Below are 15173 nucleotides of genomic sequence, written 5' to 3' on the forward strand. Positions count from 1 at the left end.
ATTTGCTTCCGCTCCGTTGTTCGGTGTCGATTCTTCCGACCGGGCTTCGAGCGATTTGCCCAACTCAAATTCGACATCTGTGAGCAAGGGACTCTTGCTGCAACTTGAAACGGTCACGGCTCGAGAGAGGCTTCGGCGGGACGATCGACGAAGAGCTCGCCCAACTCCACGCTCTCAACCCTCGCCGCCGATTTCTTCACCATCGCCGCCGAACCACACTCTCGTCATTAATCCGACACTCTCGTCCAATCAACCGTCCTCCTCCCCCAATCCGCCACCAAACCCACTCCAAAATCCTAATCTCCGTCCCCAAACAAAAACCCCCAATCAGAACAATTAAATCCCAATCCAACGGCGACAATTCCTCCGCCTCGCCGGGGACTGAGTACTCTCTGCCGTCTGCAACCTTTACCCTATCTTCGATGGAGTCCAGTACGGAAAGTTTCCCTCTCATCGACTTACTCGTCTTCCTCTCTCTGTACTTCGTCGTCGTTCAAAACCCTTGCTTCAGCAAGTACGCCATGTCCAACACGATGCAGGCGATCGTGCTTGATGTTTTGCTCATCTTCCCGGGTATCATCGAGCGGAGCTTCGATCCCCACGGCGCTTGACCTTGTGATGAGCTTGGACAACATCGTGTTTCTTTCCTATTTGTCTGTTCGAGTTACAGATCTTCGCTGTGCTTCCTTGGCCAGCTTCTGGGGCTTCCGATTGTCACCGAAGCCGCTGACAGACAAGTTCTTTGAGTTTTTAATGTTAGTACAGAGACTAGTTCTTTGATTTGGTGTAATTATACTGAAGAAGAAAAAGAAGAAGATAACGATTTTTTTTTATTTATTTATTAAATTTGTGATTGAGAATCATGATTTAACACATTTTTAAATTCAATAATATTAAGAATTCAATTATGAATGGATTTTTGAAATGATTAATTTTTTAATTGATAGAATATCCTATTTATTATGTTGAAATGGAGGGTAAAAAGATAATTTTCCTCATTTTAATTGCTCACGTGCATAAAAAGTACACATTTATTAGACGGTAACTGAGAAATGTTGACGGAAGGGGCAAAAGTCGAAAAAAAATCAAAGTTCAGATAATTTTTTGTGGCTTTTTCGAATTGAGGGGGCAGTTTGTTACCGACCCCAGAGTTGAGGGGAATTTTTTGTAATTAAATTTATTGACAAATATGTCAATAAAATTTATCCTCAAACGAATTCCCAAATTCTTCAAATGAAAAAAAAAAAAAATTCAAGCGGTTTCTATGAGAATGAAAGTGAACGTCGTGAGGATTCAGCAACTAAAAAAAAGAGAAATTGGGCATAAATCATTAAACTCTTTCTCTGGACTCAGTTTGGTACTCAAACTTTTTTTTTACGAGAATAATCACTAAACTGCATTTCTACTACCGACGTTACTCATTTTAACGATACATTTGGACGGAAATCCACGTGTCTCAATCTAACATAAATTCGAGTACCAACTTATTTATTCTATTTATTGAATTCATTTATAAGTCCACCAACTTATTTATTCTATTTATTGAATTCATTTATAAATCCCAAATTGCTTCTTCTTTCTCTCGTCTGCTTAACTTCAAGTCGCGATCTTGCAGTCATGGCAGAGCTTTGCTACTGTGGCATTCCTGTTCGCGAGTGCGCTTCGTGGACAATTTTGAATCCTGGAAGGAGGTTCCACGGTTGCATCACAAAAAAGGTAAGCTCTCAGATCACGATTGTGAATCGCGTCTTTGTTTTCGCCGAAAAGTCACCTCTTTGTGTTTGTTTTCTCTGGAAGATGATGGGTGCGGGTATTTCAAATGGATAGACCCAGAAATGTGCTATAGATCGAAACAGATCATTCTCAATTTGCTGAGGAGGAAGAACATGTTAGAATCCGAGAATGCGGGACTTCGAAGTCAGATTTTCAAGCTGAAGATGGCTTTGTTCGTTGTCATTGTCATTGTTGTTGTTGTAGTTTTTTACGTGCTCTGAACATGTTTGGTTATGTTTGGTTAGTCAGATAATAGACCAAATGCTCTGCTCGAAGTCAGATTTTAAGGTATCTGTTTTAAGGGTTTTGTAGTGATGTAATAAAGAATGATTTCAATGCAATGCAATGACAATTTTTGGTTTGAACTGATACTTTTGCAGTGTTATGGTGGTGATGAATTTACAATGTTATATTGACACTAAATTAGACTGAAATAGGACTGAATTGACACTGAAATTGGGACTGAAATTGGGACTGAAATTAAACAAAACTCTAGACTGAAATTGAGACTAAAATTGCTGAAATTATAAGGCTTCAAAACAAAGCCATACATTAGTCTATTACATTGTCACAAAACAAAGCCATACATAGGCTGATAACAAAATGTTTGGCTGATAACAAAGCCATTTCTTTTCACTATCATAGACTACAAAATATTGGCCTTCACATTGAAATTCACGTTGACTTTACATTGGCCTAAACAACACTGTCTGAGAATCAATCTGAGATGAAGCTGCATGATTAGTAGATTTCTTTTGTTGTCTTTGCCTTCTTTCCCTTCTTTTCACTGTCTCTGGTGCTGGGTTGGATTTGGCAGGTCTTCCCCTCTTTTTCTTTGCTATCACTTGTCAAACAGATTCAATAAATACTGAGAATATTTTTCACATACACACAAAATTTCAATAAATAAAAACTCATAATCAATTTCATACCTCCTCAGTAACAGGATTAGTGCATTTGTTTCTGTGATGGCCTGCTTGGCCACACTTGCTGCAGTGGTTGACTTGACCCTTTCGTGATTGCTTCGTGGCATGATCTGGATAGGGGCCAAAACCAGGAGCTGCTTCATCATTGTTTTTGTTTCTCTTTTTCTTGGGTCTTCTTGGCAGGGTGATATCCGGTGGTGGTAGAATGGGGTTCAGTCCAGTGTCTAGCCATTGATCTGGACTTGTCATTGGTTGTATGACTCCACTGTATGCAGCAGTATAAGCCGCATGCGTGTACCAGCTATCAACAAAGTCAATTACCTCCAAGCCAGAAGACCAAATGCTTGCCAATGCATGATGACAAGGGAGTCATGTTAATTGAAAACTCCTACAAATGCAAGTCCTTCCACGCAGATTAACCACATAAGTTTCAGTACCACGAAAAAGTCACCTGATACCTTGCATTACCAGCCAAAGTTGCTTGACAATACTTTGTCAATTGCTTGTTGGACTCCAAAATCTTCACAATGCGCTTGCCAACTGGATGAATCCATCCCTGAGCATCAAGCCTCTTTGTAGCACATCTCTTCATCAGCCAAAATCTGATTGTCTCTAGCAAAGTAATAATTGGCCGGTCTCTTGCATCTAGTATAGCAGAGTTAAAACTCTCACAAAGGTTGTTGAGAAGCATATCACATTTTACATTGGTTCTGAAATGTGATTTTCTCTACTCCTTTTGATCCTTTTGTGAAAGCCACTCATACGCCTTCACATCCTCTTCCTTAAGCTCACCCATCCTCTTTTTGAAATCAGCCTCTGTAGTTGCTTTAGCAGCCACCCATAACATTTGCTTCAGCAGCATTCCACTGTGCTCCTTCTTCAAATTTGCGTGTAGATGTCTAACACAAAACCTCACTTCAGCCCCCGGGAACACATCTGACACAGCTCTCTCCAATCCTTTTTGTCGATCACTTATCACTGTGAAAGTGCTAGGATTTTCTATTTCTAGATCTTCACTAAGAAGTGACATGAACCATCACCAAGTCTCTGTGTTTTCCTTCTCAACCACTGCATAAGCCACCGGGAATTGAGAATTGTTTGGATCAATTCCAATAGCAGCCAATAACATCCCTTTGTAGTACCCCTTAAGAAAACAACCATCAAATCCAAGCAAAGGTCTACAACCTCTATTGAAGCCCTCCTTGCAAGCATTTAGACAAACATAGACCCTCTCAAACACTCTATTACCATTCACCATCATTGTTTTCAGTAGAGCAGTTGTGCCTGGATTAGTCTTCATCAATTCCTTGCAGTAATCGTCAAGTATCTTGTACCGGTCTTCAACAGATCCCTCTAAGGCTTCCCTTGCCTTTTTCTTTGCCCTGTAGAACATGTTCTTTGTGACATTGGTGAACTTTGTTGCACAACTCATTTCCTTGAAGCTTTGAAAGTCCAAGTTAGGGTTAAACCTAAACTGATCAATGAAATGATGAGCTAGCCAACTACTCGTGACGAGTCTATTATCAAACACAATGTCACAGTCGTGCTTATCTATCAGAGTGTTGATTCTGACCGTTTTATAATCTGTGTTCAAGACCCTAGCATACAACATCAATTTGCAAGCTTTCCCTTTACATCGGACTCGTATCCTAGTTTGATCATTGCTTTCATACTTGAAGTCCCTATCCGACTTGATAAATTCTGCTTTCAAAACCTTTTCTGAGCTCTACAATACTAGGGAAAAGCATCCCTAACCTGAACTTGAAAGATTCACGGTTTGAGCGCAGGTTATACTCTCTTTTCCTTGGCCTTTGTTCGTCATCGTCACTGTGGATGCTCTCGAGTTCGCTATCAGACTCAACCCCATCAAACTCTTCATTTTCTCCATTGACTTCGTTGCAGACCTCGTTCACATCTGCCCACCATGTCTGATTATGGGTCGTGTTTTGTGGATGAACCGCCTCTTCTTGCTCATCTTCGCCGCGGTATTCCTCTTCCATGAGTTCGAAATCTCCTTGGCGATCAGGCTCTTGATCGTGTATCTCGTGTTCATTGTGTATCTCGTGTTCATCGCGAATCTCGTGTTGATCTTCTTCGTCCATCTTCTTCTCTTCGATTTCAAAGATTTTGTGCGCGGGATTTTTTGATTTAGGGATTTAGGCCGATTTAATTAGTTTTTTTTTTTTTTTTCTATTATGTTTATATTTTACTTTAATTGTTTTTAACGTCTGTATTCCGCCGTGTGTAATCTGAGCCGTTAAATTGTTAAAATGAGTAACGTCGGTACTAGAAATGCAGTTTAGTGATTATTCCCGCAAAAAAAAAAAAGTTTGAGTACTAAACTGAGTCCAGAGAAAGAGTTTGATGATTTATGCCGCCAATTTCTCAACAACAAAAAAAAAATCAGCCGAGGGATTCATGATGTCAGTCTATTAAAGAATGAACAACACGTCACAACAATGCAAAGAGTTAATTTTATTATAAATATATTTATTAGATTTGGGTCCAAAATTATTGAGAATATCATACTTGTGGTATAATCCATTTAGTTAAATCACGGCATATTTTAGGCCTAAACTAAATTACTCAACAAAATTTATGTAAACGTCAACTAAAATCTAACAACTATTCAAAATGTCACGAATCCTCACATCCAAATTTATTACAGATTTGTAATGATTAATATTATTACCTATAAGACCATCTGCAACCCACAACACCAAATTGATGTAACTTTAACACCAAATTTGGTACAGCTACAATGTTTTCACTCCAACCCACAACACAAAATCCTACACAAAAAAGACTATTCTCTTTTTATATTTTTCAATATTACTTCATATTAATTGCATATTAACCCCTCTATTAATTTGTTATGTCAATAATAATTTTATTAAATATTATATTATTTTTCTATATCAACAATATCAAATTAATTTATAATAATATTAAATATTATGTTAATAATACTACAAAATTAATTTTAAAAAAAAATCATCCTAAAAATCATAGAATAAAGATTACATAAATATTGTATTTCATAGGTAAAATTAAATATTTAAAATAAATTAGAGAAAATAAACACACACATGAAACACACAAAAAACGTTGATGGTCGCTACTCAAAACCATGCTTTTGTATTTTGTTTTTTCTATTATGTCGTGTGTCGTAAGTTTAATTTTTATTGAGATTGTATCTGTATTATTGTTAGCATAATTGGAGTATATTTTATTTAGTACGTATTTTGCTTAATTAATGTCATGTATTTTATTAATGTTATCTTATTTACTCTCTTTTTTTAATTGATGATATGTATTTTTATATATATTATTTAAATTATGGTCAAAATAATAAATTAATTATTTTGAGGAGTGGACTGCAATTAAAAATTGTATTACACCAAATTTGAATAGAGGAACTCCCGAACATTTGGCGATCTTGATGTAGATGAATAGTCTCACACCAAATTTGGTGTGAAATTATATATCTACGATAAATTTGATGTAAAATTTGGTGTGGGTTGGAGCAAACTCACACTAAATATGTCTCATCCCACACCAAATTTGGTGTGGGTTGGAGTTGCTCTAATGATTAGTGTTATCAAGTAATTTTTAATAGCATATATTTTAATGTTATTAACAGTAATAGTCAGTATGAACTGTATGATTAATAGTAAGTAATGTAATAAGTTGTTTAGCACATTTTATTTCTGAAAAAATGACAAATTAATTGGTTAGTTAGTGACTATAAAGTTGTTATTAACATTTGTCATAGATTATGTATTATAGGGGATTCGCAATAATGATACAAAGGTTAATAACATAATGATAAATATTATTAATAGTTATGGTTAATAATATTAAACGAAATATTTAATAATACTAGTAACAATCTTATCTGACTCATAGATTCACTGAGTTAATATTAAGAATTATCTTTGTTTGGTGTGTACCATTTGTTCATGCAAAGTATATATTGAGTAAAGAAGACAGAAACTTAAGAACCAAAAATAATTATTCAAGGGTATATTGAAAATATATCATACCCTTGGTATTAACTTGATGATAATTTGATTTGAATTTTAACTACCCTTCAAAAGAAACATAACTAATCACGTATAAATATTTAAATACCTTGCTAACTTATTTTAAGTAGTTTTTCAAGAAAATGCGAACTCCAGCAGCAACTGAGAAGAAGCTCGTAAAAAACTATATTAATGCTATTTAAAAGTTGTAAATAAACATTTTTTTACTATCATTTAAACTAGTACACCAAATTACCACCACCACATATAATGAAAATTTTGAACTAAATTTAAAATATATATGCTTATTCAGTATCAGTATCAGGCAAAGGCCAAATATAACCCAATAATGAACCCACATCGTTTTTTTCTTAAGTGCCAAGACCTCCATGGTAAAATAAATAATAATAAATAAATTAAAAAGGTGAAATCAAATCACTGAAAACTACAAATTCACACATTCATTCACTAAATTTTCCGCTCATGTAAGTCTTTATGAAAGAATAAAAATAAAATGAGCATGTTGATCCGTTCAAAACCGAGATTTTCGCTTTCTGGCGGTATATTTGGAATCCCGAGCCACTTCTTGTCCTCTGTCTCTCCTCACTTTCTTCCGCCTCATAACCCATTCCTTTCCCTTCACTTTCTTCCCCGTCTTTTGCTTCTTCCTCGCTCTGTGCCTCTCCGACACGCTAACCTATCGAAAGCCAAAAAATAAAAACAAAATTCGAAATGATTGTATCTGAATCAGCCTTTGTATTCCAAATCAATACTAATGAAAATATATATTGGGGACTAGTATTGGTAGTCCCAATTTTAAGCACGTAACAATCATTCGGAAATAATTTTGGTCTTAAAATTGTTAGCAACACTTACTGTCGAATTTTCTTCATCTTCTTCTCCGTCGCTGCTAAACTCATCGCCATCGCTGTCATTCTCAGTTTTCCCATTCGGAACAGAAGTGTCGATAGACGGGCCACAAGTCAGGACAAGGTATTCCTTTCTTTTCTTGGAACTATTTTTGAAGATTCATCATCACATTAGTAATATTATGTTTTAATTTATTGATTTAATTATTTTACGTTTTCGCTGTGTTTGCTCACCTGTGTGGAAAATCAACAACAACGCCGCCGGAAAAACCGGCGCGCATTGCGCTGTTTAAAATCAAAACGCGCTGGTCGATATTTTCCGGGTACACTTGAAACACCGCTCTAGCTCCTCTGCCGAGGCTTCTGTAAAGTGAGCCAAAGAAAGCCCTGGAATGGGTTTATCATTTACCAGCAATGGCGTTAGAACATCGAAACAGAATTTGAGATAGAAAAATATGTGAAGTAAAATTCTTGATAAGCATACAGGTCGGGTTTCTACTTACTTTAGTCTTAGCCGTGGCTCGTGTGAAGACTTATCAGCATTGCATAACCACTGCAAGAGCCGAAAAAAGAAGAAAATGATTGCTCAGAAAATTATCAAATTATTTTATCTCCAAAACAAGTTGTAGTGTTACATTGAAAGCATATCGAATTCTGGGAAAAAGGAGTTCGATACATGCGATACAATAATGATTTTTTGACAACTAAACAAATTTAATGTCATAACATTCTTAGAGAAAATGTTAACCAGCCAAATGTCAATTTTGTCAATTTATGATGATCAATACCATACTAAATATTGTAACGACGAGAAATTGAGATAACAAAGTAGCAAGTCAAAACAATCGATTTACAATGAAGAAAGCTCCGAGATACTAATCGCCCCATTGATGGTGAAAGCAAATGAAGTACAAACCTGAACAGCCGAGATACTAATCGCCCCATCAATAACTCCCGGACGAAATCCTAATCCCTGAAAGACCACAGAAATATCACTGTTTAACCACCTCGGCCTCGATTCAATTCCAACACTACTTTATTAACTTAAACCGCAAGATAACAAACGTGACTCTTGTCGCTGAATTGCGAACTTCCTCTTTTCGAAGTTCATATCCTAAACTCGGTCATCAATAACAGAAAATTCACAAGAAGTAACTGAACACTAATCATTTAGCTCTCACAAAAGCACATTACTGCCTAATGTTCATGGCTTAAATTTGTATTTAAATTGGAAAAAAAAAATAAAGCTGATTACCTGACCCATGTCACCAAGTAAGAGATCGCCTTCAACCTCTCGTTCCAACGCAACATCTGAAAATAAAAACTAACAAAATTAAGCATAATAGAAACCCTAGTAAAATCGCCGAGGATTCTCCAAATAAATAAATAAATAAAATCAATTACTTAGCATCGACGCCGAAATATCCAAACCAATCCACTCATGGCCGTTCTCCGACAAAGTTTCACCGCTCAGCCCCGAACCACAACCTGCAAAAAAAAAAAAAAAAAAAAAAAAAACCCAGAACTTATCGAAAGGAATTTTTATTTATTTATAAAAAAAACTAAAATTAAAATAAAATTGATACCAATGTCGAGAAGCAGTCTAGGGATTCCATCGTCGGGGAGAGCGAGGAGCTCGAGAGCTCTTTCGGTGAGCTCGGACTGGATTTTGATTATACGAGACGACGAAGTGTATTTCCGAGCCTCCTCTTCGTCGTAGAATATCTCCGGCGGCGCTTGCAGCTCCGGCCTAGACGACATGTCGTTTTTGTTCTGACGAAAACCTGAGAAAAGCTTGGAATTAGTTTGAAGAGGCAGAAGAACCTCTCGTGTCTTAAACCCTAAATTTGAAGCCGTGGCTTATCTTGTTTGTATGTCACACAAAGCCAGCAAGTTAATATTAATATTTATCAGAAGGTCCCTACATTTTGAATCTCTTATTAAAACTTGGTTGCATATATTTTTCTTGCACATATCTCCAACCTCTAAAACGCATTTTGGGATAAATTAGCTATTGCACTTATTTATGTGTATGTATATTTTGGTCCTTTACAAGTTTAAAAATTACATCATTAGCCATAATTTTTTTTTTTTGAATAGTACGGATTTTCCATTAAAATTGGGTAAAAAACCCATCAATACAGGAGAATAACACCTTAGTACATGGATTACCAAGACCTAAGTCGAGGTGAATCTAACACTAAATTCCGGTAAAAGAACGATATGTGCAAACTTCCGGCAACGGGAAGAATTACAAGCACCAATAGAGCACACAAGAGGCTCGTTAAAAAACCCAAAGAATGGCGATGAAAAAATCCAACCAAACTCGGTCCGATAACCACGAATAGGGTGGCTACTCAACCTGCATAGATAAAAACCTAACAGGAAATCCACTACGGGAGACGCGACTACGACTAATCCGAGCCCAAAACAAACCAAAACAAAACAAGCATAATAAAAATTAAAAGGATCCATACTCCAACCAAGAATCCTAAAGCTAAACTGAAAACAAAAACAGCCACCAAACCAGTAGACCAACCACAAAAATCGATCCAATCAGCCCAGATATGCGCACCTTCGTCAGACGCACAACGATCGGAGAGCAAGAGCCCGGCGGCGCACACCGACGGCGGTCGTACTACGGTTGGAGAGCGGTAGCTCGGACGCGGACGCGCACAACGACGGCACGCTGAGAGCCACACTCCGGGGGTCGTACGCGGACGGCGGTCGCACCGTAGGAGTCCGGCGGTGCACAGCGTCAACGAACCCACGAGTCCAGTGAACGACAACAACACCGCTGCACTGGGCGGGGATGGCGATCCTGAGCCTTGCTGGCGGCGGCGCTGGGGGCGGCGGCGGCGAGGCCGGGGCTGGTGGTGGACGCAGTGGAGCTGACCGGAGCTAAGGTGGTGGAAGGGGTGCTCGAGGGCCGGGCGGGGGGCTCTAGGCGGTGGCCAAACTCTGGAGAGTGGTCGGAGTGGCTGAGACCGCCTTCGAGCTCGGCGGTCGACGGATTTGAGCCGCGATAATGACGGCGTGAAGAATCGCCCTCCCCTCCGGACCGGAGCCGCGACAGCGACGGCGTCCGAACCCAGAGGGGCGGCGGCGGCGGCGGTTCAGAAGTAGGGTTTCTTCTGTTCTGAGTTTTCTTAAGGAGAGAGAGAGAGAAGTGTTTTTCTTTCTGCGGAGAGAGAGTAAATGAATGCAAAAATATCATTAGCCATAAAAATAAAAAAAACAATTTAATATTTTTCTTAAAAAAATAAATCAAACTATAAAGCAAATGTCATGTTTCCAGGTTTAGTTACTTATACATTAGAAATTTACTTGGCAAATTTTTTTATCTTAAGTTAGTTATTAAAAATAAGATAATATTATTGTGTATCTTAACTAATTTAAAATATTAAGATGGAATAAAATCAAATATTTTATTCCAAAATTTTATTTATCCTTAATAAAGTCCACATGTATCTCTCTAAGATCAGCAAATATAGGGTGTGATACAGTGTCACACTCTATATTTACAGTGACACTGTATCACACGGTAAACCCTTTTTTTAAATCCTTTTAATAACACATTAAACATTAATTTTATATATATATATATATATATGTATATATTAACCCTATAAATATTTATAAAACACCAAAATTCATAAATTGACTACAAAAAACACATTAAAATAAACTTCAAGTAAAACATAAAAATTTAAATATATAGTACAAAGTTTAAATTAATCACACAAAATAAAATAAAAACTAAAAACAATAACATAATTTTAAAAGACATAGTAAATACTTAAAACACAATTTAATAACCGAAAAAATTATTTCCAGTTCCGTTAAGATAATTATAATACTGAGTAAAATCTTGATCTTGATCTCCTTGAGTTTGATCTCCCTGAGCTTGATCTCATTGATAATTAGATGCTCGATATTGAGATCCATGATATTGGGAACCTTCTCCTTGTTCTTCATATTGGTTCGTCTGTGCTCTTTTTTGCATAATTTTTTCTTTTTCTTTTACTAGAAATTCATGCATATTTGGGTCGGATATAGTATCCAAATTCATGAATAAAATTTTATTCTCTTATTTCATTTGAGCTAGCTCAATCTTTTTCTTTCGAAGTTCTTTTTTTTTTGTCTCGGAACTTCAATTCTATCAATAATAGAATCTTTAATAGTTCGGACAAGACTCTCAGTTTTGTCCATCATTTTTTTAAATTCTTCAGCATCTTTTTGTTGTCTCTTTGCTTTTTTTACACCCATTGGTCTTCCAGATAAATTGCAAGTGCCTTCTTGATCGTTCATGTTAAGATCAAATGAATTCATACCGGAGGTTACAGGTGACTCGGTAGAAAATGATGACGATGAACGATGGTTACGACCCGGGGACTTGGTATTTGAGTTGTTACTAGCAAATTTCTCAATTCCCTTAAGAATGGGTCACACATGGTCGAATTTGAGGCCCTTCTTGTATTTGGCATCCTCTACCAATAACATATTCGTTTGAGTTAACTATTACATATTGATGAAAGAGTAAAAAAAATATATAATGTATACATATTATTGACAAATTAAATATATACTTACAATGTCTTGTTCCGAAGCACCGTTGGGATTCTTATTATCTAGCTGATGGCATATACCCAAAATGGTCGACCCCTGTTCAAACTATTCACGATCCATGTGGTCCAAAAAAAAGTTATTTGCAATGAAACAAGAAGCATGTAGAAAGGATGTGGAGCGTGCATTTGGAGTGTTGAAGTCAAGATTTGCAATTGTGGTCGGACCATCCCGCTTTTGGAGTAATAAGGTGCTACATGATATCATGACATCGTGTATTATTTTGCATAATATGATAATAGAAGATGAACGCGATGTTAATCCAACCATTGAAGAACGAGCCGAAGTTCCAAATGCAGAAGTTGGGATGGCGGGTGATGAAGATGCTCGATTTCAACAATTCTTAGCTCGACACCGACAAATCAAGAATAGAGACGTCCATATTGAACTCCGAAATGCATTAATTGAGCACTTGTGGAATGAATATACTAATTCCGGTAATTAGTGTGATGTAATCTATCTTTCAAATGTGTGTTTTTTTATGTTGAATTATTTAAATGTAATATTTTTTTAGTAATGTAATTTTTATTTCAATTTTTTATTTATTTTAGTTTTTGTTAAATATTGGTAAGTAATAAATAATTTTAATCACTTAATTAAAAAATATAAACATTATAATTATTTATTGAAATATTTATTAATAAAGAGATTGTATAATTTTAATAATACAATAATAGTGAATTATATTTTTCGTGTGAAATTTGGTGTTGTGGTTGGAGTTGGAAAAAAATTTGGTGTTAAATCAACACAAAAGTTGTGTGATTTCAACACCAAATATATAAAATGGGTTGGAGTTCCACTAAACACTATCCCCCTTCTCTATTTGGGCGAGATCTGTGTTGCGGAGGTTTCAGCTTTGTTGTTTGTGTTTTGTGTCTCAGCTTCCATTTCTCATAGATACCAGCGACGTTGCGGCTTTGTATGAATTACAACCTTAATATTTGAATACCAATGACCTTGCGACTTTGTATGAATAAATATATGTTCATGAAGTTGTTTGGATGAAAATGAATTTTGGTTGAAGATATAATCATTTTCGTCTTATTTAACGATGAGTGTCTTAATTATGAAACAATCTTTTTATTTAGAAAAATTACACGAAATAACCCACATGAAACGTTGAAATTCTAAACTAGCCAACGTTTCAAGATTATTTGAAAATAGCCAATAAACATGAGGTGTCAATTCATGTATTATACTATGCCCATTTTCGTAATTAATTTTAATTAATGGATTGATTTTGCATATATAATTATATTTACTCGCACTTTAATATAGAATTCAATTATGGAATGAATTTAATTTTTTTTAATGTAGTTGCTCTCTCTCTCTCTCTCTCTCTCTCTCTCTCTCTCTCTCTCTCTCTCTATATATATATACGTATATATACATATATATATATAATTGTCGTGGATGTTTGTGGTTGTCTACAGGGATTTCATCTTCTCTTTAATATGTAAAAAAATGAATTGATATGATATAATTCTTCATAGGGAGTTGAACCAGCCTATTCTTTCAAACAGTATATGATATGATCAAACAGCTTTGTTTTCTAAAGTATGGTAGTTTTTGTTTATGAGAGAGAGAAGCTTCAGATCCATGACTATTTCGTTGTACTCCTCCCATCGTCGCTCGTGTTAGCAATATTACAGATAATATTGACGTAAATAAATAAATAAAAGACAAGTTGTATAGAAAAGTTATACGTAAAAAGATTACAAAAACCCGGTTACACCTTTGAACTTAGAACCGGAGAAAACAAAAACTGGAAAAAGCCGAGGCTCGTTTGACGGTCTCCTTGAAGCTTTTTATCGCCCTCCCACGGATGCTGAAACACGTGAGCGAAAGCCTCCCAGGATACAACGACTTGCAGAGACAAGCTTAGCACCAAAACCTTGACTCTCTCGGCGAACTAGAACCTGTGAGAAACTATCACCAAGACAAGAGGAAATTTCTGGGGAAAGAGAGTATTCGGGAACAGTGGGGAATCAAAGGATTTTTCCTCTAAAATTCGGTGTACTGAATGAGAGCTTAAACTTCACTTATATAGGCGACCAAGGCTTAGAGGTTATGGATTTGAACCAGTCAAAACCGCTCAGAATTAAAGGCATTTAACCCTCATCACACTACTACAAATGTTGGATTATACAACCCACTTTCTACAACGCTTAACATAAGCGTTGTAGAAACTAGGGATTCTACAACGCTTAACATAAGCGTTGTAGAAACATAGTGTTTCTACAACGCTTATGGCTAAGCGTTGTAGAATCTCGGTGTTTCTACAACGCTTTAAGCTAAGCGTTGTAGAAACTTAGTTATTCTACAACGCTTTTGTTAAGCGTTTTAGAAGTACATAAATTTTAGATTTTCCACAACGTTTACACTATCCGTTGTAGAATCCTCGCCGCGGCACCACGTGATTTATGCCTCGGCGAGAACTTTCTACAACGCATGGTAAAAGCGTTGTAGAAGATGGGCCTCGCCGCGTCACAATTTCAACATCGCCGCGGCGAAACTTTCTACAACGCTTGTTACAAGCGTTGTAGAATCTATTCGCCGCGGCGATAAATATTTCTCGCCGCGGCGACATAATTTCGCCGCGGCTAGAAATATCCTCCGCCGCGGCGAGGTGGATACCGTGGCCAAGCAGTTTTTTTAGAAACTGTCTTGCCGCGGCGAGTGAGGATCCTCGCCGCGGCGAGACTTTCCTACAACGGTCATAGTATCCGTTGTAGGAACACCTCGCCACGGCGAAGACATATTTTTGCCGCGGCGAGGAATTTTAGGTTTTCACTATAAAAGGCCGTTTTCAGTTTTTTTTCTCATTTTTTCCAATACACACACACGAGACAACCATTTTCGGCCGCATCTCTCCAGTTTTTTTCTTTCAAAATCCCTCGCCACGTCCTCGCCGCCCCAAAATCTCGCCGTCGCCTTGTCCTCGCCGCCATCTC

At 36.8% G+C, this 15173-nt stretch overlaps 1 protein-coding gene and 1 pseudogene across 1 annotated transcript; one reads left to right on the top strand and one right to left on the bottom strand.

Moving 5' to 3' along the window:
• Positions 1 to 7163: 7163 nt before the first annotated feature.
• Positions 7164 to 9443, bottom strand: RID2 (S-adenosyl-L-methionine-dependent methyltransferases superfamily protein). Its single transcript, XM_089616098.1, has 8 exons — positions 9180 to 9443; positions 8998 to 9081; positions 8849 to 8904; positions 8510 to 8566; positions 8097 to 8146; positions 7828 to 7980; positions 7601 to 7739; positions 7164 to 7421 (listed from the first exon to the last, which is right to left on the bottom strand). The coding sequence occupies exons 1-8, from the start codon at positions 9352 to 9354 to the stop codon at positions 7257 to 7259; spliced, it is 879 nt and encodes a 292-aa protein (XP_089472224.1). The 5' UTR covers positions 9355 to 9443; the 3' UTR covers positions 7164 to 7256.
• A 962-nt stretch (positions 9444 to 10405) lies between these two features.
• Positions 10406 to 12664, top strand: LOC149394871 (uncharacterized; annotated as a pseudogene).
• The last annotated feature ends 2509 nt before the right edge of the window (positions 12665 to 15173 follow it).

The sequence above is a fragment of the Urtica dioica genome, chromosome 5 (genome assembly GCF_054948205.1).
Source record: "Urtica dioica subsp. dioica isolate 48M chromosome 5, U.dioica_male_clone48M_v1_H2, whole genome shotgun sequence".
Classification (NCBI taxonomy): Eukaryota; Viridiplantae; Streptophyta; class Magnoliopsida; order Rosales; family Urticaceae; genus Urtica; species Urtica dioica.

Bases quoted from the DNA above. Each gene is read 5' to 3' on its own strand.
- RID2 (XM_089616098.1), bottom strand. From the start codon at position 9,354: ATGTCGTCTAGGCCGGAGCTGCAAGCGCCGCCGGAGATATTCTACGAC. The intron at 8,905-8,997 runs GTAATTGATTTT...TTTTATTTTCAG, and splicing joins TATTTCGGCGTCGATGCTAA to ATGTTGCGTTGGAACGAGAG. The intron at 8,147-8,509 runs GTTTGTACTTCA...CGGCTCTTGCAG, and splicing joins TTAGTATCTCGGCTGTTCAG to TGGTTATGCAATGCTGATAA.